The 26325-nt window shown below is 37.2% G+C and overlaps 1 protein-coding gene across 1 annotated transcript; it reads left to right on the top strand.

Moving 5' to 3' along the window:
• Positions 1-19272: 19272 nt before the first annotated feature.
• LOC149840025 (putative LRR receptor-like serine/threonine-protein kinase At3g47570) lies at positions 19273-21596 on the top strand. Its single transcript, XM_090004975.1, has 2 exons — positions 19273-19906; positions 21211-21596. Exons 1-2 carry the CDS (start codon positions 19273-19275, stop codon positions 21594-21596), a joined length of 1020 nt encoding a protein of 339 aa, XP_089861101.1.
• The last annotated feature ends 4729 nt before the right edge of the window (positions 21597-26325 follow it).

Here is a 26325-nt window from a genome sequence, read left to right as displayed (position 1 = left end):
TCTTTCAACCATGCCATAAACTTATTTTTATGTTATTTTTGTACTTCTGAATCAGTGAGATATGGAAGTTCTCTTCGCAACTCCAGATCAAATCGTCTACACTTAACAAATAATTATATTATTGAACCATGTACGTACGTAGAGAACTTAGTGTAACATATTAAGTATCCTTACTCGATGTAGGAGTCGATCGTTGAGCAATTAAAAAGGATATAGATTTGTGCTGCATCTTGCTCTCGATCTTCCAAGAGTCTTGACCGGCAACTGCCAAAGGCATGCTCAAGTAGTTTAAATATCAATTGTTTGTCAGCTACAGTAACTTGTTCTCCATCATCATTACGAGGTGGGCAAGTCTAACATATTGAAATGTGAGGTTCAAAGTATATAGATGAGAAATTTGAAATCTCTTCTAAAGTGTATGCCTCACAAATTGAACCCTTCATTCTTGCTTTATTCCAAACTTTTTTTTTGAGGTCAAACATGCATCTGTCAATAATATACATCTCGTAATACAATAAATTTTCAATAGCATTGGAGAAAAAATATATATATAAAATATACCTTTCAAATGGGTACATCCACCGATATTACACAGAACCACCAACCCTAAGTTCATATGACAAATGTATGATCACATGTTCCACAACATCGAAACATGCTAGCAAAAATATCTTCTCTAGTTGACAAATAGTAGTGACGACAGAATCCTCGAGATTCTTTACCTTAGTAACTACAACTTCCTATGCGCACAATATTCTAAAAAGTATACTCAACTCAGATAATACCCCTTATATAGGTTTGTCTAACATATCATGGAATGCTAGGGGAATCAACTGTTGCATAATGACATGACAATCATATCTCTTCAATCCATATAATTGCCCCTCATCTATCTTCATAGCCCGAGCAATGTTAGAGACGTATCCATCTAGAAATCTCAACTGTCTCAACCATTTCCATACCTACTTTACTTAATTTGGTCCAAGCACGTACCTTGCTTTTGGTTTCAGTACTTTGCCATTGTACTCTTTGGGTTTTAATTCTGGTCTTTTACATATTACTTTTAAATCCATACGGGCCTTCAAATTATCCTTTATTTTTCCTTTGACATTCATTACCGTATTGAACACATTTTTCTTCACATGCATCACATCCAAATTATGTTGTATCAATAAGGTCGGTCAATATAGTAGTTCCTAAAATATAGATTTCTTTATCCAATTATGATCCTTCTCAAATCCAAGGAAGGGCATCGGACTACATGCATCTGTCAGTCTATATGAAAAGTATCGCAATCGTCTTAAAATCTTTATGCCAGACAACAGTGTAGGTGGACCTTCTATTTCAGTTATGCCTGCTCGAAACATGTTCTTTTATCGTCAGAACGGATGGTCGCTGAGTAAAAATCGATGATGATAATCAAACCAGCACGACTTCCTTCCATGCGTCAATCTAAAAGATTTTGTATCCTCAATGCAGTATGAACATGCCAACCTTCCATGTGTGCTCCAACCAAATAACATACCATATGCAGCGAAGTCACTGATTGTCCATAGAATAACAACCTTCATATTGAAGTTTTGTTTTTTTATGGGCATTGTACATGAGAACACAGTCATCCCACAGTATTTTTAGTTCATCAATCAATGACCTTAAATATATATCAAGATTTTGGCCTGAAGATGTCAGACCAGGGATCAATAGAGACAAGAAAAGATTTTGATGCTTCATACATAAGATTGGGGGAAGGTTATATGGGGTGACAAATACTGGCCAACATGAGTATGGAGTTGATCTACACCCAAATGGATTAAATCCATTTGTACATAAACCGAGCCTAACATTTTTTAATTCCATTGCGAAGGTCTAATGAGTATGATCAAAGTGCTTCCAAGCTTCTGCATCAACAAGATGCGTGATTTTGTCTTCATCATGTTGAACTTTATTTGCATGTCATCTCATGTATTTAGCTGTCCTCGAAGACATATACAATCGTTGCAATCTAGGGGTGAGAGGGAAGTAGCAGACTGACTTGTATGACACTTCTTTTGACCTCATGCTATCATTGCCTCTTATCTTTGGCTTGAACCGAGGATGCCCACAAGATGGATATGATCTGCTATTTTTTTGATCTTTGAAATACAACATGCAGTGATTTGGACAAGCATCTATTTTTAATACCCCACACCTAGAGTGTTGACCATAACCTTCGCACGATAGAAATCTTGTGGCAATTTCTCATCTTTGGGCAACATACTCTTCACAATAGAGCACAAATGGTCAAAACATGATTAACTCAAATTATACTTGGACTTCAAATTCAGTAGTTGAAGAACTGCAGACAAGATAGTGTGACTCTTGTAACCATTCTAAAGTGACTCATCAGCATCTTTAAGTAAGTCATAAAATCTACTAGATGCATCGTTTGTTGCTTCTTTCTCTACCCCAATTGGTACATCACTAGGACTCATAGTAGAACCTAGTTCTGGTCTTGCGGCATCAAATATCAAATCCATATATGGATTATCGTGCACTACATTCACTCGTGCATCAAAATTATTTCAAAATTCTTCACTATGAAGCATCCAATTCTGATAATCACTCACAAAACCCTTTTTGTATAGGTGATGTCTAACGCCATGAGGTTCTACAAATCGATTGTTCTTACACATCATGCAAGGGCACATGATCCAACCTGTGGATCCACTGTACTGACACTTGTCGTTACAAATTCAATAAAACTGTCAACACCATCCATATATTCAATTGATACCTCATTGTCAACTACCATACGGTACATTCATTCACGGTTTACAGTCATTTTGTCCTATGGTGTTACAGATATTATCCTAACCAGTTAAAAGAGAATCATAAGAATGTTGTGTGATTTATAAATCTTTTAGAAATTCTTATTTGGTGATTATTGGTGAGCACTTTTTTTGTTTCAGTTAATGCACAAATTTTCTTCCCCTCTCTACCACAAACATGTTTAACATGAAATGCAATTCCATGAACCATTATGCATGCATTGATAATTCAATATTTTTGTGTATAATACCATCACATCATATTTATACAAATCACAAGGATATTTAGAAAAATGAAATCACATTCACAAACACGATATATTCAATTTAAGCATGTTTTTATGATACAATTTTACATAAAATGCATAATCAAATCCAAAATAACTTCATGCAAGCATGCATACAGTCACATCAAATATTGCAATATGTTTAATCATTCATATCACAACAATGTCAAACATGTACCTGCAACAAATACACTCTAATATCCTGCTAACTACTACCATGCCTAGCATGGAATTCAAACTCCAACAAAACAGTCCTAGATATCCACAACTAAGTGAGTGTGTGAGCAGGAAAGTGTTGCATCCAAGAAAGTAAATAACTTGTGATGTGTGTGCATTACTTACTCACCACAAGTATTTACCTGATTTTCATGCTTTTGCATTTGCATTTTTTTTCTTTCTTTTTGCATGGCATTTTAAGCCGTATGTGATGCGTAGCATTAAGCATCACACATTTTGCTCTGCTATGCACCTGCAATGACAAAGACTGTTAGACAAAGACACAGGTAGTGAGCTTCGTCACGCCCTGCCTGACAAAAAGAGAACACGACAGGGGGTTGAGCCCCCTCCCTCTATCGGCAAAAGAACCACTCAGTTAGGGGCTTCGCCCTCCCTGCCCGATGAGAAAAGACAACAACCGACTAGAAAAATAAAGTGGGCAGGAGGCGGAGGGGCTCTGCACCCTGCCGACTGAAAGAACCAAGGACATGGGGCTCCTCCCTCTGCCGACTGAATGAAAACAAAGAAGGTACGGGGGAGAGGACGAACCCCTCCCTCGTAACTCAAGCAACAAGGAGGGGGTCTCGGCCCATCCCTTACCAAGAAGGAGAAACGGGAAGGGGTTGAGCCCCTCCCTCAAAACCAAGAAAAATGGGGCAGGGGCTCAAAGCCCCTGTTGAAAAATTTTTCACAAGCGACAGAGGGTGTCTACCTTGTCGACCTGTCAGAAAAACTGGCAGGGCCTTAAGCCCATACCGGCCATGGTTTGTCGGGAAGGAAAAATGACAGGCCTCTGCCAATCGACAAAAAAGAAACAGAAGTAGAAGAAGAAGCAGACACAAGAGAAAGAGAGAGGGGATGAAAGGTTACCTAGAGAGGTGATTGAGGGTTCGACTATGAGAGTTGAGTGAGGGAGAGGGTTCGACAATGTAAGTGAGGAAAGAAGTAACACGACAATCGGTGGTCGATGGTGGCACACGGTGGTCGGTGGTCAATGGTGGCACACAGTGGTCGGTGGTCGGCGATGGCACACGACGATCAGCAAGAAGGAGAGGGGGTTCGGGGAAGGTGAGTGAGGGTTCAGGTTTGGTGGTCGGTGGTGGCACATGGTGGTGACAGAGATAGAGTGAGGGAAGAAGTAACACGGCGATCGGTGGTCGGCGGCGGCACACAGCCGTCGACAGTGGCACACAATGATCAAAGGTCGGCGGTGGCACATGGCGATCGGCAGAAGGAGAGAGGTTTCTGGGAAGGTGAGTGAGGGTTCGGGGTTGGTGGTCGACGACAGCACATGACGGCAAGAGAGACAGAGTAAAGAAAGAAGTTACTCTGGCGACGGGCAGTGGAAGGAAAGAACTCGACCGATGGACGGTGAGAGGCGTCTGCGTTCGACAAATGAAAAGAAAGGGGCTCGCATTAGGGATTTATGGAAAATTTAGAGATGAATTAGCGACAGAAAATTTTATCTCCTAATTCATCGCCAATTAGCGACGGAATAGCAACAAAAATATTCTGACACTCATCCGTCGCTAAGTAGCAATGGAGTTTGAGACAAAAAAATTTTGTCGCTAATTAGCAACAGATTTGGAGACAGAAATTTTTTGTCGCTAATTCCGCAGCTAATTCTAATTTTAGGGATGACTAGTTTTCTCTAGCTAATCCGTTGCAAATTTGTGACAGATTATTTCCATCACAAATTTCCGTCGCTAATTAATGTTTTTCTTGTAGTGGAAGGATTGTCATGTCGCACTGGCCTATTGAAGGAAATAGGTTTGTGACAGATACAAGCATTAATATATATGAGATGTGAGCCTCCCCTCACATTTGGATAACCATAGTAACAACCAACCCTCATAAACAATATTCAAGGTCTAATAGGTGAAAGTGCAGTAGGATCGAGGCAAAGAGCACTAGAGGGGGGGTGAATAGTGCTCTTAAATATCGTCTGCAAAATTTTGCAATTCGCAAAGCAATCACACAAAGAACACAATAATTTATCTTGGTTCGATCTTTCCCGACCTACATCCAGTCCCCAAGCAAAACCCGCTTGAGATTTCCACTATCACCCTTGTGTAACTACAAGATCATACAGACCAAATCTGGTCCCACTTTCAGTAACACACCTACTGAAAGCAAACAATTCCTTTAAAACTAAGGAGTCCTTCCTTTTACAAAAAATTGAAATAAGTAACAACTTACAATACAACCTATGAGCCCTTCTTTTGAATGCAAATGAGATGCAATTGGCTTTTGAGGTTGTTGAAATACTCTACTCACGAATTCACTATCTTTCAAAGAAATTTGAGTGAAAAACTGAAGTGAAAATATCAAGTGAGTGAGAAAATAAATACTTGAATGAATAGGAGTGAAAATCAAGAAGTAATTCAATATGATTCTATTGAATTTGATGTTTTTGAGTGTAGAATGCACTCATATTTATAGTTGAAAGATTCCATACGTTGAGAGTATAAAAGGATGTCAAAACAGTCCATTTTGAACGATCAAAATGTTTGAAAAATGAAAAGACACGCCTTTTTTTTAACGTTTCAGGAAAAATGGCAAAATTAGTCGACTGAAACAGTAGTTAGTCGACTGATAATTAGTTATTAGTAGACAGACAGTTATCATCGGTCGACTAATCTGTTTATCGAGCCGTTTGAAAATCTGAAGATTTGAAACTTAGTCGACTAGAAAAAAGTTAGTCGACTGATAATATCATCAGTAGACTAAAAAACCTTTCAGTCGACTGCTGCTAAAAACTTCTGAAAATATATACATTATGTCCGGTCGACTGATAAAAGCATTAGTCGACTGCTGCTAAAATTTCCAGAAAACAAACATTTTGTCCAGTCGACTAATAAAACCTTCGGTCGATTAATTTGACAAAAATGACTTTTTAGCAAATATGGTGCGAAAGGATTAGTCGACTAGTGAGTCTATTGGTCGACTAATAAACATGAAAATTTAAGAAGAGAGTTTTCTAAAAAGATTTTCATGAAGGGTTCTTTTAGAAAAGTTTTTCTAAAGACTTTTTAGGTAAAATGCAACCTAAATATGCACTCTAAGTAAGGCTCTTACAAGAATCTAAGACTTTTAATGAATTTAACATTTGCACACTAGTCTTTAAAGATTCTTCATCGAATTTTTCAATTTCTTCATTGCCTTAGCTGAAATGCAGTTGATTTACTTGTTCATCATCAAAACCTTGTACTTGAAGTATCATGTACAACTTCATTGTCGTAACAATCTCCCTCTTTTTGATGATGACAAACTAATCAAAGATGAAGCATTTAGATGCATAGATGGAGATTTTACTCCCCCTATCAATATGCTGCAAAACATTAAAAGTTAGCACATTCAAAGCACATATATCACATATTGATTGATTTGCATTTCCATCACTACTTCATGCATTTTTAAAACTTTTCCATAAATGCAATTTTCAATGCTTTCTTATGATGTAATTTCCATGTCATAATGCAATATTCAATTTCTATCTTTTTTTCTTAATTTCTCATTTCTCATGCAAGGTCTATCATGTTCTCCTGTAATTTCCATGCATGTGGCTAATTCTATCTTTTTCTCCCCCTTTGTCATAATAAAAAAGAGTAAGGGCAGAAATAGCATAAGCAAAATGTAAATACAAGTTTAAAATATTACAACCCATAAAGTTTCAAAGTTTAGACAACAAAGATCAGAAAAGTGAGTTGAGAAAATCCTTGATTGAAGTAATCTCTTTCTGAATCGAAGATAGTTGTTGATTGAAATCTTCCCGAAAAGTGCATTGATGCAGCTCCAAAGCTTCCAGTCACTGCAAAACTTCATCATTGTCTTGACTTGTAGAAAATTTCTTTCTTTTTGCTTGAGATGAAGGTGTCGCAGAAGATGGTGAGGGTTCAGAAATTGATGGTTCAGTTTGATCAACATTTAAAGGAGGCAGATATTTGATTTTCATCCTTTTAAAAATAGTCTGATCAAAGAACTCCTTTTGCTCAATATATTTTTCATTAGTTAAGGGAACTTTGAAATGTCTGAAAATACGAGTTAGAAGACAACCATAAGGAAGAAATATTTTTTTGTTTTCACAAATTAGTAAAATACATATTGGCCCAATTTACAGAAATATTTCCAAATAAAACATAAAGAGCCGTAGAAAGATCTGTGGAATAGTAATCAAAAGAACCAGTTTTAGGTAGAACATTATGGGCAAGGATTCGTCCAGCAATGCATGCACGAGTTTGAAGATTAGTATTTTTGAAAGGAGGGCAGTGAGGTGCACCTAGAAGAAGAATTTGTTCAAAAATTCTTTCATCATTTAGTTCAATAGTATTGAAAAGAGTGTCTAAAGGTGGAATTTCTAGGATTTCTCCAAGTAATTTAGAATCAAACTCAATTTCAACATCACGAACAAGAGAGATAAGAACTCCAGTTTCATGATCAATGTGTAAATTCGTGTAAAATAAGTGAATTAGAAAAGGATAATGAAGGGTGTCTGCACAGGCATTAAAAAGATATGAAATTCTTGGAAATAATTCTCTAATTTTGTAACGAGAAAATATGTGAAAGAGTACATTTCGGCATGGTAAAATATGTAGTGCAGAAATCGATCCAAAAGTATCATTTAAAAGAGGATTTCGAAGTAATCTGAGAGAAAATCCATGTCTTGAAGAAGGTGTAGGAGGAGGAGAACCTAAACCTTTTGTAGATGCAGTCTTCGAACGAGGCATGGTTAAAACAGATTTTCCTCAAAAAATAGGTGCAGAGAATGATGTCGGCTTCCAAATGACGTCTGACAGAAGGAAGATGTTGTCGTGCGTCGTAAAGGAGAACCAATGCAACACAAATAGAGGAGGATACGGTGGTTGACGGCGGGTGAGAAGGCTGTCATAAGGGGATTCCGGCGATGGTTGAAGATAAACCGTCACGGCAAGAGGATTTCGGCGAGATCTGAAGATGCGTCGTTTACTGCAAGAGGATTCCGGCGTTCCCTGTCACGACCAGAGGATTCCAGCGTCTCCTTGTTACGGCAATAAAATCCCGACGAGGATAGGTTCGAACGGCACTCCAAGGGTTTTTAGAGAGGAAAGAGAGAGAAAGAGGGTTTTAGTTTTTCAAAGGGTTTCGTTTTTAAGAAAAACGAAAAGGTGTGAAAATAAAATGAAACGATGCCCTTTAAAAAAAAATGGGTGTTAAAAAATCCAAGGGGTATCGGGTCCCTTCAATTCAAATTTAAAACATCAGTCGACTAGAAATTTATCGGTCGACTAATATGGTGCGATTCATTCTAAAAAATTTAACAGCATCAGTCGACTAAAATTTTATCGGTCGACTAATAATGTGCGATTTTGAGATTTTGTTCAAAAATCAGCATTTTTATAAATTTAAAAATGAGCAAATACCTAGTTCTCTTCTAATTCTCATAAAATCTTTATTTTTAAGTGGTTTAGTGAAGATATCGGCATGTTGTTCAGTAGTGGAAATAAAATTTAACAAAATGTCTCCTTTTAACACATAATCTCTTAAGAAATGATGTCTAACTTCAATATGCTTAGTTCTTGAGTGTTGAACAGAATTTTTCGAAAGATTTATAGCACTAGTGTTATCACAATAAATAGTTGTTGTGAAGTGATTCAAACCAAAATCTTTTAAGGTCTTTTTCATCCATAGTACTTGTGAACATGCTAAACTAGCCACTATATATTTTGCTTCAGTGGTTGAGAGTGACATTGAATTTTGCTTTTTACTAAACCAAGAGACTAAGGAATTTCCTAAGAAATGACAAGTTCCGCTAGTACTCTTGCGATCAGATTTACTTTCTGCAAAATCTGCATCACTATATAAAACTAAATCAAAGGAAGATGATTTTGGGTAAAACAAACCGAAATCTGAAGTATCTTTCAAATAACGAAGAATTTGTTTTACTGCAGTTAAATGAGATTCCTTTGGATTAGCTTGAAATCTTGCACACATACAAACACTTAACATTATATCAGGTCGACTAGCAATTAAGTATAATAGAGATCCGATCATACCTCTGTAGAGCTTAGTATCTACATTTTTACCATTTTCACCTTTATCAAGAGAAGTAGTTGTACTCATAGGATTCCTTCTTGATTTCGATGAGTCCATCACAAATCTCTTGAGAAGATCTTTTGTATACTTAGCCTGATTGATGAAGATTCCTTCTTCAGTTTGCTTTATTTGAAGCCCAAGGAAGTAGTTTAATTCGCCCATCAAGCTCATTTCAAACTCTTTCTGCATAGCTTTAGCAAATTCTTTACAAAGAGAATCATTAGTAGAACCAAATATTATGTCATCAACATAAATTTGCATAATAAGAATATCTGAATTAAGATTTTTAATAAATAAAGTGGAGTCTACCCGACCAATGAAAAAAACAGATTGTTCTAGAAAATTTTGTAGTCTTTTGTACCATGCTCTTGGTGCTTGTTCGAGTTTGTACAAAGCTCTTTTTAACTTGTAGACTTTTTCTGGATATTTCTCATTTTCAAAGCCTGGAGGTAGCTCTACATAAACTTCTTCATTGATGTGTCCATTTAAGAATGCACTCTTAACATCAATTTGATATAACTTAAAGTTCATGTAACTAGCAAAAGAAAGCATCATTCGAATTGACTCCAATTGAGCCACTGGTGCATAGGTTTCATCAAAATCTATGTATTCTTCTTGATTATAGCCTTGAGCTACTAGCCTTTCTTTGTTACGAATGACTTCACCATTTTCGTCCAACTTATTTCAGAAGACCCATCTTGTTCCAATTACTGGATGATCCTTTGGTCTATCAACTAGATCTCAAACATCATTTCTAGTAAATTGGTTAAGTTCTTCAGACATGGCCAAAAGCCAAAATTTATCATCACAAGCATCATTGATATTCTTTGGTTCTATTTTAGATATGAAAGCAACATTTGCAATATATTTTTTCAATTGCCTTCTAGTTTGGACACCACTCTTTATTTCTCCAATAACTTGCTCATGTGGATGATTAAGAACTTCTTTCCAAACCGGTTGAAGAGGAACATTTTCTGGAGAAGTACTCTCTATCAAAGGTTCTTCTTGAAGTATCACTTCTTCTCCTTCGCTTAGAGATATAACCTGCTCACAATTCTCATCAAATGCAACATGTAAAGATTCTTAATACAAGATGTTCTTTTATTAAAAACACGATAAGCTTTACTTCTAGAAAAATATCCAAGAAATATTGATTCATCTTATTTTGAATCAAACTTATCAAGATTGTCTTTGGTATTTAACAAGAAGCATTTACTACCAAAAATTTTGAAATATGAGATCTTTGGTATACGATTATAATACAATTCAAAACATGTTTTATGTAAGATTGGTCGAATAAGAACACGGTTTAAAACATAACATGTTGTATTTATTGCTTCAACCCAAAAGTATTTTGGTAAATTTTTATCTTGAAGCATGGTTCTAGCACATTCTTGCAAAGTTCTATTCTTTCTTTCAACAACTCCATTTTGTGGAGCCGCTCTAGGAAAAGCAAAGTTGTGAGATATACCATGTAAATCACAATACTTTAGAAAAGATTCATTTTCAAATTCACCACCATGATCACTACGAATTTTAATAATAAATATAGATTTTTCATTTGTAATTCTTCTACAAAGTTTGGAAAATTCAGAAAAAGCATCATTTTTTCTTTTTAGAAAAATTACCCATGTAAAATGAGAATAGTCATCTACTATAACAAAAGCATACTCGCTATCATTCAAACTTTGAATTCTAGATGGTCCAAATAGATCTAAATGTAAAAGTTCAAGAGGACGTTTTGTTGAAACCATATATTTTGCTTTAAAAGAACTCTTGATTTGTTTACCCCTTTGGCAAGCATCACATAAGTGATCTTTCTTATATGGTATTCTAGGTATGCATCTTACAAGATCATTCTTGGATAACTTGGAAATGATTTTAAAATTAACATGTCCAAGTCTCTTGTGCCATAACCATTGAATTTCATTTGAAACAATAAGACATTTTTCATTAAAAGTGGGTAACTCATCTAGATATAGTTCATACACATTGTTCCTTCTTTTACCTTTAAAAATGATCTTTTTAGATTGAAAATAAAAAATTATGCATAAATCATTTTCAAAAGAAACATGAAAATCATTATCACATAATTGACTAATAGATAATAAATTATGCATTAAACCATTTATTAAAAGAACATTTTCTATCAAGGGAAATGTTGGATTACCAATATTACTAATACCTATTACTTTTCTCTTGTTATTGTCACCAAAGGTGACGGTTCCTCCATCCTTACTTTGGAGGGTGGAAAATAACTCTGGCCTTCCAGTCATATGTTTGGAACAACCGTTGTCCAATATCCATTTGCTCCTTATTTTGTGTACCTACAACAAAATTAGAAGACAAAACATTTGACCCCTTTCTATTTTTGGGTCCATGAGAGTTATTCTTAGGAACCCATATCCATTTGGATTTTGGTTTCCTTTGATAATAAATATTCTTTCTATAAAAAGATTTAGCATTTCTAGAGTAATCATGTCTAGGCTTAAAAGCATTATAAGTTCCATGATTAGATGCATTTCTACTAGAAGATTTAGTTCTTTGAACAAGTGGTTAAGAATATTGTCTTTGATTCTTCACCACATAATTTTACTCTATTTTGTGTATCAAAGAAGCTATATCCCAATCCGGTTTTATTAACCGAGCATCTTTGAGAACCAAGAAGTCTTTCTAGATTCTCTTGACCATTTGTGAATTTGGTCACTATAGAAAGAAGATCAATTGATTTTTCTTTTAGGCAAGATATCTCTTATTGTAAGAGATTGGTTTTAATTCCAATTTCTTTTAACTCACATGCTTGACAAGAGTTTTCCTTCTTGAGATCTTCTATCTCTTGAAGTAACACTTTGTTTTGAGAGTCAAGAGTTGAATTTTCAGTTTTTAACTCTTTGTTTTTAGAATTTAGACTTTTAAACTTAGCATATAACTCATTAAATGCTTCTAATAAATCATCATATTCAATTTGACTTACCGAGTTCTCTTGTGCTACAAAACACATGTTGGCGACTTCTTCATTTGATTCTTCATCGGAAGAGGAGTCACTATCATCCAAACATGCTTGAAAAGCCTTTTTCTTCTTGAATTGGTCCTTGGGCTTGAATTTGAGAAGACGACAATCTTTTTTTATGTGTCCTACCTTTTTGCAGTTAAAGCACTTGACCTCATTGGGATTAGAAGAATCTGCTTTCTTTACCTTTCTTTGAAATCTTTCCTTTTTGATGAATCTTTTGAATTGCCTAGTGATGAGGGCAATATCTTCATCTTCATCTTCTTCTGAGTTCTCTGAGTCAGAGGTAGCCTTAAAAGCAAGATATTTCTTCTTGGGTTCTTCTTCTTGTCCGTCTTGAAGTTGCACTTCGTATGCCATTAGGTTACCAACCAAATCTTCAAGAGTGAGAGTGTTTAAATCATTTGCTTCCTCAATAGCTGTTGTTTTTCTCTCCCATTCAGGAGTTAAACACCTTAGAAATTTTGTGACTAAATCCACTTGTGAATATTCTTTTTCAAGGGATTTCAGAGTGTTAGCAATATCGGTCATTCTTGTTACCATGTTCGATATAGATTCATTTTGCTTCATTTTAGATAATTCAAATTTATGAACTAAAGAAGCGATTTTAGATTCCTTCACCTTTGACGTACCTTCATGAGTCACGAGAAGAGTATGCCAGATTTCATTTGCTGTGGAGCATTGAGAAATGCGATTGAACTCTACCTTGTCAACGCCACAATACAATGCATTCATAGCCTTGGAATTAAGTGAAGCAGCTTTCTTTTCTTCATTGGTCCATCGGTTGAAATCAGTTGATGGCATTTTGTACTTTTCTAAAACGACTCTCCAAATTTCAAGATCCATGGATTGCAAGAATATTGTCATTCTCACTTTCCAGTATCCATACTTTGTTCCATCGAAGAGAGGAGGACGAATAGAGAAACATCCTTCTTTGTGCTGAGATGTTGTAGTTGTCATGCTAGATGATGATCAAATCAAAATAATAGCAAACCTGCTTTGATACCAAATGAAAGTGTAGTAGGATCGAGGCAACGAGTACTAGAGGGGGGGTGAATAGTGCTTTTAAATATCGTCTGCGGAATTTTGCAATTCGCAAAGCAATCACACAAAGAACACAATAATTTATCTTGGTTCGATCTTTCCCGACCTACATCCAGTCCCCAAGCAAAACCCGCTTGAGAATTCCACTATCACCCTTGTGTAACTACAAGATCATACAGACCAAATCTGGTCCCACTTTCAGTAACACACCTACTGAAAGCAAACAATTCCTTTAAAACTAAGGAGTCCTTCCTTTTACAAAAAATTGAAATAAGTAACAACTTACAATACAACCTATGAGCCCTTCTTTTGAATGAAAATGAGATGCAATTGGCTTTTGAGGTTGTTGAAATACTCTACTCACGAATTCACTATCTCTCAAAGAAATTTGAGTGAAAAACTGAAGTGAAAATATCAAGTGAGTGAGAAAATAAATACTTGAATGAATAGGAGTGAAAATCAAGAAGTAATTCAATATGATTCTATTGAATTTGATGTTTTTGAGTGTAGAATGCACTCATATTTATAGTTGAAAGATTCCATACGTTGAGAGTATAAAAGGATGTCAAAACAGTCTATTTTGAACGATCAAAACGTTTGAAAAATGAAAAGACACGCATTTTTTTTAACGTTTCAGGAAAAACGGCAAAATTAGTCGACTGGAACAGTAGTTAGTCGACTGATAGTTAGTTATTAGTAGACTGACAGTTATCGTCGGTCGACTGATCTGTTTATCGAGCCGTTTGAAAATCTGAAGATTTGAAACTTAGTCGACTAGAAAAAAGTTAGTCGACTGATAATATCATCAGTAGACTGAAAAACCTTTCAGTCGACTGCTGCTAAAAACTTTTGAAAAATATACATTATGTCCGGTCGATTGATAAAAGCATTAGTCGACTGCTGCTAAAATTTCCAGAAAACAGACATTTTGTCTGGTCGACTGATAAAACCTTCGGTCGACTAATTTGACAAAAATGACTTTTTAGCAAATATAGCGCGAAAGGATTAGTCGACTGGTGAGTCTATTGGTCGACTAATAAACATGAAAATTTAAGAAGAGAGTTTTCTAAAAAGATTTTCATGAAGGGTTCTTTTAGAAAAGTTTTTCTAAAGACTTTTTAGGTAAAATGCAACCTAAATATGCACTCTAAGTAAGGCTCTTACAAGAATCTAAGACTTTTAATGAATTTAACATTTGCACACTAGTCTTTAAAGATTCTTCATTGAATTCTTCAATTTCTTCATTGCCTTAGCTGAAATGCAGTTGATTTACTTGTTCATCATCAAAACCTTGTACTTGAAGTATCATGTACGGCTTCATTGTTGTAACAATAGGATCCTATTGAATCACCATAGTTATAGATCGAGCTTATCAACACTCCCCCTCAAGTTGGGGTCCTATTGATACGCACCCCAACTTGATGAATATATCTTCAGATCAATCTTTGCTTAGGGCTTTAGTAAGGGCATCAACTAGTTGTTGATTGCTCTGCACGTGACTGGTTCTGATAATCCCTGAGTGAATTTTTTCTCTTATGAAATGGCAGTCAATCTCTATGTGCTTGGTGCGTTCATGAAATACAGGATTTGCCCCTATGTAAATTGCAGCTTGATTGTCGCACTTTAGATTCATGGGTCCTTCGACTTTGATACTTAGGTCTTCAGGTACAACTTTAATCCATATTAATTCACATGCACTGGCTGCCATTGATCTATACTTCGCTTCTGCTCTAGATCTACCAACTACTCATTTTTTGCTTCTTCAGGTGACAAGGTTGCCTCCAATAAAGCAGCAGTATCTTGAAGTTGATCTCCTGTCGTTTGGACCACCTGCCTAATCTGCGTTTGCATAACCCATGATGGATGTGCAATTGTTCCTCTTGAATAAAATCCCTTTACTTGGTGTCCCTTTTAAGTATCTCAGTACCCTATGGGCTTCTTCAAGATGAGACCTTCTTGGTGAGTGTATGAATTGACTAAGGGTGTTCACAACATAGGTAATGTCTAGACGGGTGACAGTTAAGTAGATGAGCTTTTCGATGAGTCTTTGAAAGCTATTCACTTCACTGATTTCATCTCCTTCTTCCTTCAACAACTTGAGATTTACCTCCATGGGAGTTTTGGTTGCCTTGACTGCAAGGGTACCTGTTTCCTTTAACAAGTCAAATACATACTTACGTTAACAAATAAAAATACCTTTGTTAGAGTGTGCCACCTCTATACCAATGAAGTATTTTAGTTGCCCCAAATCCTTAATTTCAAACATTTTTTTAATGTGATCTTGGTATCATCGATTGGTTTTTTATCACTGCCAAAAATTATAATATCATTGGCATATATTAGAACTATGGTAGTTTCAGTTTCTTTGACCAATGTAAACAAGGAGTTATTAGCTACACTCCTTTTAAATCCTATGTCAATGAGACACTTGCTAAGTTTAGCATACCAAGCTCTCGGTGATTGTTTTAACCCATATAAAGCCTTGTTTAGTTTACATACTTGATTTGGTTTGGCTTTTAATCCCTGAGGAATATCCATAAAAATTTCTTTTCCAAGATCTCTATATAAGAAAGCATTCTTTACATCTAGCTAATATAAAGGCCAATTTTTATTGGCAGCTACAGATAGGAGGATGTGTATAGAGTTCATTTTAGCCACAGGGGCAAAAGAGTCATTGTAATCGACTCCCTCAACTTGAGTGTACCCTTTTGTTACCAATCGAGCTTTGTATCTTTCTATTGAGCCATCACTATTGTACTTTATTCTATAGGTCCACCGACATCTGACTGGATTTTTATCAATTGAAAGAGGAACTATGCTCCATGTGTTATTTTTTTCTAATACGCCGAGCTCCTCTTGCATGGTTTTCCTCCATTCAACTTTTGTATTGGCTTCTTCAAAACTGCTTGGTTCATTTTTAGCATAAACCTTGGACAAGTAGGCACAATATGTTTTTGACAATCCATTGTCTTTTAGGTATTGTTCGATGGAGTGAGGAACGCTAGCAGTTATGTAGGAGGTATAGAAGTCTCTAAACTTGGACGGTGGCCTACAAGTTCTGGAGGACCTGCAAACGTCAAGAGCAGTGCTGGTTTGGAGTGGCATTGAGGCTTGTTCGGGCGGCTGGGAAGCATTGTGTTCTCTTGTCTCAGTGATGATCGGATCTACTTCTTCTTGAGAGCTCAAGGCAGGAAGAGGAGTTTCATTAAACTCCTCACCAAAAAGATTCCATGCATCATCACTCCCACATTTTTGAAAGTAAGGCTCATTTTCAACAAATTTAACATCTCTTGAAACATAAAATTTGTTGGATTCGGGATCAAAACATTTATACCCCTTTTTTATGGATGAGTACTCTAGCATAATGCACTTTGCAGCTCATTTTTGAAGTTTGCTTCTTTGATGTTCTTGGAGGTGAACAAAACATGTGCAGCCGAAAACACGTAGATGGTTCAGGGATATCTTTTTCTTAAACAGGATTTCAAGAGGACTTTTATAGTTCAATTTTGCACAAGGCAACCGATTTATCAAGTAACATGCACAAGCAATGGCGTCTGTCTAGAATTTTTTTGAGACATTCATACCAAACGTAATAGCCCTGGCCACGTTAAGAACATGTATGTTCTTTCACTCACAAACCCCATTTTTTGGGGGAGTACTAGAGCAGCTAATATTGGCAAGTATTCTCTTTTTATCGAGAAATTCGTCAAAGGATTTGTTAACGAACTCCCCTCCATTATCAAATCTAATGGTTTTTATCATGCGGTTGTATTATGTTAAAACTATTTGATGGAATTTTTTGAAAGACTCTAAAACTTCACTCTTCTTTTTAAGAAAATACATCCAGGTTGCTCTTGACTTGTCATTAATGAATAGAACAAAATATTTGAAGCCCGTAGGAGAATCCATGGGGCAAGGTCCCCACACATCAGCATGAACTAAATCAAAGCACAATTTACTTCTAGATTCAGACACATTAAATGGAAGACGTGTCATCTTGGCGAACTCACAAGCATCACATAAGCTAAAACTGTTTTGTAAGTTTGGAAAAAGAACTTCTACTATTTTATTTGACGGGTTCCCGAGTCTCTCCCATCAGCAGTGAAGGCAAGAGGTGACGTCTCCACTAAGTATAGGCCATCTGCTTCGCTTCCCTCACCAATCATCTTCTTGGTTTTCATATCCTGAATCATAACCTTATCTGGTGAGAAACTTATAGAGCAATTATGATTTTTAACTAGTTTGCTAACAGACAAGAGACTAGTGAGGAACTTGGGAACATATAGCACTTCTACCAGCTGATCGTTGTTTCCCATGTTGAATTTGTTGATTCTCTCAATAGGTACATAGGTACCATCAATTGTACAGACAGGAGCACATTTGCATTGTTTAATGTCTCTTAGTTTGTTTGCATCCCCAGTTATGTGATCTGTGGCCTCGCTATCTAAAATCCACTTTATAGTTTGGCATTTAGAGAATAAGGCTAGAGAATTACCTTTATCAGAAGTGTTGCCAAGTTCTTGGGTCATGGCCAAATTGGTTCTGACCATCTATTGAAACATCTTTGCCAAATCCTCCACGGTGAAGCTATTTTTGATGTTTGGCTGAGTCTTTTCTTTATTGGGCCTTCAATGGAGGTCCCAACAACGTTCGTAGGTGTGCCCTATTTTCCTATAATAAGTGCATTTTAGTTTGGGTTTACCTTTAAGGCATTCGGTTACAGGAGATTCGGCAGCAACAACGACTTTATGTTCCTTATTAGCTTCAACTTTAAACACCATTTTTTCATGTTGTTGGCTGATTTTAGAATTCTCAGACGACATTACTTCTTGTCGGCTTTCTTCTTGTTGTATAATAGCACAAACGCTATTAAATGATGGAAGGGGAGATGCCATTAGGATCTGCCCATGAAGACTATCGTATTCTGGGCCCAGGCCAGCCAAAAACTTGAGAACTTGATCCTCTTCTAATCTTCTTTTTATAATATATGTTTCTTCTGTGATGGGTTGATACTGGGACAATTCTTCCCACATGCTCTTTAAGGTACTCATGTAGGTAGTGACATGTTTGTCTCCTTTTGTCAGGTAGGCAATGTCTTTCTGCAGTTGATAAATATGAGCTAAGTTATGTCTCTTATCGTAGACTTTATTGAGGGCGTCCAACATGTCTTTGGCAGTTTTCATAAATAAGAATCCTTCGGCGATGTTTGGTTTCATGGAATTTAGGAGCCAGGACATAACAAGATGATTATTTGACTCACACTCCTCGTAGATGGGATCCTCTTTAGTAGGGGCCTTGAGTTTTCCATTGATGTAGCCGAGACGGGATTTACCACTCAAAAATAGACTTTTCACCTTGGACCAACTTATATAGTTTGGCTTGTTAAGGGGAGAGATGGGATTTCCCATTGATCTTTAGAGGGGTTCTGCTCTTAGATCACAACCTTTGTCAGATATATGGCTCCTCCCGTGGAAGAGCCTCTACTAGTTTCGCCCGCCTGTTGGTCTGCCATGGATGAGGAAGAGCTCGATAATAGCACTGATCAGATGACTGAAGAACGAAAGCAGGACCGATTCTTCAATATTGCTCTGATACCATGTTATAAGATGAAGTTTGCATGCAAAGAGAAATTGACACCTTGAGTTTACGTGGTTCGGCACTAGTGTCTACATCCATGAGAGAGAAACAGATCTGAATTATATTACCTTGGTGATCGATACAAGCATTAATATATATGGGATGTGAGCCTCCCCTAACATTTGGATAACCATAGTAACGACCGACCCTAATCAACAATATTCGGGGTCTAACAGAATCCTATCGAATCACCACGATTATGGATCGAGCTTATCAACACACTGCAACTCTCATTGACAAAGTATTGGAGATGCAGAATTATTACAGAATGGCTTTTTTTAAAGATCTCTACAAGGCAACCCATGGCTTCAGTGAAGAAAAGCTTATGGGTATCAGAAATTTTGGTCATGTATATAGAAGAATTCTTGGGGAAGACAACACCATTGTTGCTGTAAAGGTTTTAGACCTACGACAAAGAGGGGATGTGAAATGTTTCTTAAGAGAGTGTGAAGCCTTACGAAGCATTAGACATCGCAACCTTCTGAAGATCATCTCGACTGTAGATATAAAGGGCACTGATTTTCTGGCTATAGTTTTCGAGTTCATGCCTAACGGGAGTTTGGAGAGGTGGCTGCACCCAAAGGCCGAGAGAAACAGAAGGCTGAATTTGCTGGAGAGATTGAGAATAGCTATGGATGTGGCATTTGCCATGGACTACCTCCGCAATGACTATTTGGTACCCATTGTTCATTGCGATCTCAAGCTTAGCAATGTTCTCCTTGACAAGGACATGATAGCTCATCTGGGTGATTTTGGTCTTGCAAGATTTCTGCCTGCAACTCGTTCGAGCAGCATGCGTAGCATCCAAGGGTCATTTGGTTATATTGCTCCAGGTCATACTAGATATAACACTTACAAAATGTTCTTTTCAAAATAATAATTCATATTTGCTGTGAAATTTCTAGAATACGTGTGGTGGTCCAAAAGGCAACATGATGGCAGGCATCTTAATTTTTTTAACAATGTTCATGGATATAAAAAGGTCTAAAAAATGTGCTTGGTATGGGGCCAGATATGGGGTCTTGAGCCGGACCCCAACTAAACCGGTTCATGCCCAAGTCCAACTCTGTATGTTCAGATTAGCTAAAAAGAAACCTGATTGTATTTGATCATTGCAATTTGACATAGCCCGCTTTTATCAGAGTGAATGGGCCCTACTTGTGCGTTATATCTGTCCTACTTGAGAACTCTCTATCTCTCTCATAAAAATTTAGTAGCTCTTAAAAACTTTATGTCCAAAACATGTGTGGCAGACACACCTATGTACTAGTTCAGTTCAAGCAAAAAGGCACATGTAACTATGATCTTTGAAGGGTCCTAATGAGTGACCAAAAGAAAAGTGGTTAGGAAGATCCCTGTTTATATATATATATATATATATATATATATATATATATATATATATATATATATATATAGAGAGAGAGAGAGAGAGAGAGAGAGAGAGAGAGAGAGAAAACTAATGTTATGGTGCTATGAGAGCACCTACATGCACGTGCTAGAAATCATAGTTATAAGTTGCATCTTCTCAATCAGGCCTTAGAGATGATCTCAACATAGTTTATTTGATAGGAATCATGTTTCCGATCATGTTTTTTGAACATAAAAATAGGATCTTTAAAGTCATGAAATTTTAATACATTGTGAGTAGTTGATTTTTAAAGGTCTTAAAAAACCTACATGTATTTATTTGATAGGAATCATGCTTCTGATCATATTTTTTAACATAAAAATAAGATCTTTTAAGTCATGAAATTTTAATACATTGTGAGCAATTGATTTTTAAAGGTCTTAAAAAACCTACATGCATGCTATAATCACATTATTTAAAACTTGTTTTCTACTAAATAATTCTTGTAGATCATAGCCATAGGGTCTGATAAACAAAAAAATTCAAGAAATTTAAAAATCTAAAGCTTTTGTTAGGTGGGAGTAGGTGTTCTAGGATCACCCTATCATTACTAATATATATATATATATATAGAGAGAGAGAGAGAGAGACGATGGAAGGAAATATTTATGATATAGCAATTTGGTAAAGATGTTTTTGTTGTTGAAAGAAGTTGAGGCACTTAAACCGCTGTTATCTCTAATTTAAGGTTCTGATCGATAATTTACATGATATGTTGAAATGTAGAGTATGGAACAGGTTGGCATGTAACCACAGAAGGTGATGTCTATAGCTATGGAATCCTCCTGTTAGAGATGTTTACTGGTAAACGGCCAACCGATGACATGTTTGTAGATGTCTTAACGTTAACCAAGTTTGCGTCCATGGGCTTCCCCAACCGAATAATGGAAATTGTTGATCCCACACTGTTGGAAGAAGATGACGGCATGATCCGAACAGATGTTGAGCGGGTGCTAAGAAGCAGCAGGCAGCAACGCTGTCTAGCATCCATCATACATATGGGTCTTCAATGTGCAGCGGAGTCACCAAAGGATCAGTTGAGTATGCGATTGATTGTGAAACGGTTGGAGGACATCAAGTGCTTGTTGTTAGGCTCCTTTCCTAGGGGGTAAGAGGGTTGTGAACCATGGAATCCCTCTCCCTCCACCTCCTTGTGAACATTTACACGGATTGTTGGTTTTTGTGGTTGTGGGTCTTTCCACACGTTTTGTTAATTGAAAATGGATGGCGGTGGACTTGTGTTAGGTCTCGGTGTCTTCTCATTGAATTTTTGCATTATGGGTTAACCACCATAGAGAAAAAATTCAATATGATATGTCTTAATTCTACTTTTTTTTTTCTTTTTTTTTCTTTTAGCTAATTCAAGAAGATGGAACTCATTTATTTGGCATGGTCATTTGACTTTAAATTATTCAGATAGCGTCAGGATCCACCTTGCCTTTGAATGTCTGCTCATTAGTCTAAAAATCCACATGCCTGGTTTGGGGCAAGCTCTAATTAACCTCCATTTTACCCCTATTTTTTATCTGCTATACAATGATTGGAAGAAATAGCTTTGGTTAACAAAGAAAATAACAACAAAAGCTTGGTACAATTACAAAAAAAAAAACTAGAAGGATATACAATGAAAAAATCCATTTTTTTCATGATAATTTCTCTGACCTTATTTTAACATTTTAGACTTTTGTCACTACGGTAAAGGTTGGAAAAAATGGGGTCGGATAAAGCAACAATTATTTCAAATCAACAGTAACAATTCTCAACAAATAGGGAGGGGGAGAGAGAGAGAGAAAGGAGTCTATACTTTTAATGTTTAGATTATGCAATGAAGATCGAATTCAACTTACATCATAATGAAACATATATTAAGCATGTTTTGTACAATTAAATAGCAGTTATTGATCACCACCATGTCTCTCCTAAGCCATTTGGACTCTGATTAGCTCTGCATGCAAATCTCATGCATAGCCATTTATGAAGCTAACATGAATTAAGTTTTATACTTTTTTTTATAGTAATACATAGAATACAACCCAAAGAAGAGTTGGAATATTGTTCAGGGGAACTTAGACCCATCCTAATGAGTTGTGGAGCCTGATTCATTGTTTTTGCCCTTGCAGGAAGGGGGGTCCGGGGGCTCCCCCCGGCACAGGGCGGGGGTCTAGGGGGGCGCCCCTGGCGGGGGGTTATAGGGGCAGCGTCCCCCCAGCAGAATTTTTTTTTGGACTTATGTTTGGGACCCGGTTTTCAGTGGATCAGACCCGATTTAGTTAGGGTTAGGGTTAGGGTTGTCACCCTTGCCTTGTTTATATTCTCACTTTTCTTTCCCCGTCTTGTAACTGTTGGAAAAGAGTAATAAAATTTCTCTCTGGGCGGTCGAGGTTTTTTACTCTCTCGGATTTGAGGAAAGGTTTTTCCACGTAAATCTGTGTTCTTCTTGTGTTTTGTTTGATCGTTCTTGTTCTTTGTCTCCTTTTGGTTGTTTCTTGCTCGTGGTTTTCTCAACAACTGGTATCAGAGCCAGGTTCGTTGAAGCAAGAATGGAAAGATCGATCGGTTCGACGACAAGGATTTCAGTTTTTAGAAGATGCAGATTGAGGATCTGTTGTATCAAAAGAAACTGTATCAGCCTCTATCAGGAAAGAAACCGGAGACAATGGGGGAAGAAGAATGACTATTGTTGGATCGACAATCCCTAGGTGTGATTCATCTCACCCTGTCTCGCAATGTTGCGTTTAACATTGCAAATGAGAAGACGACGGCAGATTTGATGGCGGCATTGTCAAACATGTATGAGAAGCCATCCGCCTCTAACAAAGTGTATCTGATGTGGCAGTTGTTCAATCTAAAGATGGTTGAGGGTGCCTCTGTGACAGATCATATCAATGAATTCAACACCATCACGAGTCAGTTGAGTTCGGTGAGCATCAATTTCGATGATGAGGTAAAAGCCCTTATTCTACTCTCCTCCTTACCCGAGAGTTGGGGTGCGACGGTAACTGCGGTGAGCAGTTCGTCTGGCCAGAAGAAGTTGAAACTCTTAGAAATCCGAGATATGATTCTCAGTGAGGATATTCGGAGAAAGGAGTCGGGAGAATCCTCAGGCGCTGCCTTAAGTTTCGAAGGCAGAGGGAGAAACTTCCAACGGGGCCAGAGTTCAAACTGTGGTAAGTCAAGGTCAAAGGGAAGGAGTAAGTCGAGACATCGTGGTGACCTTGTATGTTGGAACTGCGATAAGAAGGGTCATCTAAAGTGGGATTGCAAAGCGCCTAAGAAGAAGAAGAACCAGGACAACGCCCAGTCTGTGAATGCAACAGTTGAAGAAACTACATGTTTTGAGGACGTTTTGATCTTGAGCGTGGACAGTCCAATCAAGTCGTGGATTCTAGACTCAGGTGCCTCTTTTCACTCAACTCCGTGCAAAGAGCTTATGCACAACTTCATGGCTGAAAAGCTTGGTAAGGTTTATTTAGCTGATGATGAGCAATTAGATATTATGGGGAGGGGTGATGTGTATATTAGGACTGCTTTTGGGTCTAAATGGACATTGCATAATGTTCGTTATATACTTGGTTTAAAAAGAAATCTGATCTCAATAGGTCAGTTGGATAGTGTTGGGTATAAAAAGGTATTTGGACATGGTTTTTGGAAAATTGTAAAAGGAATCTTGGTTGTTGCACAGAAAAGAAAATTGGGGACCCTGTACATGACTGATAACGACCAAAATATTGTTGCTTCGGTGAGTTCGAAAGCATATATAAAGTTGTGGCATTTTAGACTCAGGCACATAAGCGAGAAAGGGATGAAGATGTTAGCATCAAAGGGACGATTGCGAGACTTGAAGTCTGTACACACTAGTTTCTGTGAGGATTGCGTGTTAGGAAAACAGAAACAGGTCAGTTTTTTGAAGATTGGAAGAGAACCGAGGGCAGAGAAATTGGAGTTACTACACACTGATGTTTGGGGACCAGCCTCTGTTTGTTCCCTTGGAGGCTCACGATACTATGTGACCTTCATTGATGATTCCACCAGAAAGGTATGGGTTTATTTTTTGAAGAATAAATCTGATGTTTTTGCCACTTTTAAGAAGTGGAAAATAGAGGTAAAAAATGAACCCGGGTTGAAAGTGAAGGGCCTACGATTTGACAATGGAGGGAAGTATGACAGTGTAGAGTTTAAAGCATTTTATGCAAGGAACGGAATTAAAATGTGTCGGATTGTTCCAAACCGACCACAACAGAATGAAGTTGCTGAGAGGATGAATAGAACTCTCAATGAGCGTGCGAGGAGCATGAGACTGCACGCAGGTTTGCCCAAGGCATTTTGGGCTGATGCTATCAATACTGCAGCCTATCTGATCAATCGGGTCCCTTAGTCCCATTGGATATGAAACTGCCAGAAGAAGAATGGACGGGAAAGAAGGTAAATTTATCTCATTTAAGAATTTTTTGTTGTGTTTCTTATGTACACATTGATTCTAAGAATAGGGATAAGCTAGATGATAAGGCCCGAAAATGTTACTTCATTGGATATGGCTCGAATTACTTTGGTTATCATTTCTGGAATGAAGAAAACTGGAAAGTAATAAGAACTAATGATGTACCGTTTAATGAGAATGTGTTTTACAAAGACAGGTCCAGTGTAGAATCAGAGGGGACAGAGAAAGAGGGAGATATGACGAGAGAGATTGACTTGGAGGAAATCTCAACAAATACCCATGTTGAGAATTCTGAGACAGTCGAGGTAGACTCTAATACAAAGTCAGTCAGTCCTGCACCTAAGTTGAGGAGATCTGTTAGAGTACCTAAACCTTTGACTCGGTATTCTCCATCTTTACATCACTTACTGTTGACTGACTCTGACGAGCCAAAATATTTTTCTGAGGCAATACAGGTGAAAGATTCGGTTAAGTGGGAGTTAGCAATGCAAGATGAAATCAAGTCTTTGCAAAAGAATGAGACTTGGGTGTTAACCAAATTACCGAAGGGAAAGAAAGCATTGTTGAACAAATGAGTGTACAGAGTGAAAGATGAGTCTGATGGCAGCAAGAGGTACAAGGCAAGATTGTTAGTCAAGAGATTCTTGCAAAAGGAGGGGATTGACTACACTGAGATATTCTCTCATGTGGTGAAGTTGACTACCATAAGGACAATTCTTGGTATTGTGGCTGCAAAAAACTTATACTTAGAGCAGTTGGACGTAAAAATTGTTTTTCTCCATGGAGATTTGGAGGAGGAGATTTATATGGTGCAGCCTGAAGGCTTCAAAAGCCAGGGTAAAGGAAACTTGGTGTGTAAACTGCAAAAAAGCCTATATGGCCTAAAGCAAGCTTCAAGGCAATGGTATAAAAGGTTTAACACTTTTATGTATAACTGTGGATTCAAAAGATCCGAGTTGGACTATTGTTGTTACTACAAGAACTTTGGTGAGTCTTACATTATTTTGCTTTTGTATGTAGATAACATGTTTGTTGCAGGTTCTAGCATGCAGGAAATAAACATACTTAAGCAGAAATTATCAAAATAGTTTGAGATGAAGGACTTGGGCCCAACAAACCAGATTCTTGGTATGCGGATCACTCGGGATAGAGAGAAGAGAACTCTAAACCTATCACAAGAAAAATATATTGGAAAAGTATTGGAAAGGTTTAGAGTTTAAGATGCAAAGCCTAGAAGCACCCCGCTGGGAAGTCACTTCAAACTCTCGAAGGAGCAGTCACCAAAGACAGACGAGGAACGAGAGAAAATGGCTAAGGTCCCATATGCCTCAGTCGTTGGCAGACTCATGTATGCCATGGTGTGCACCAGACCGGATATTGCTTACGCAGTGGGAGTTGTGAGC

Source organism: Nuphar pumila, chromosome 4 (assembly GCF_984573655.1).
Source record: "Nuphar pumila chromosome 4, dmNupPumi1.hap1.1, whole genome shotgun sequence".
Classification (NCBI taxonomy): domain Eukaryota; kingdom Viridiplantae; phylum Streptophyta; class Magnoliopsida; order Nymphaeales; family Nymphaeaceae; genus Nuphar; species Nuphar pumila.
This window is presented reverse-complemented; position numbering and strand designations above follow the sequence as displayed.

Bases quoted from the DNA above. Each gene is read 5' to 3' on its own strand.
- LOC149840025 (XM_090004975.1), top strand. From the start codon at position 19,273: ATGGATCGAGCTTATCAACACACTGCAACTCTCATTGACAAAGTATTG. The intron at 19,907-21,210 runs GTCATACTAGAT...GTTGAAATGTAG, and splicing joins ATTTGGTTATATTGCTCCAG to AGTATGGAACAGGTTGGCAT.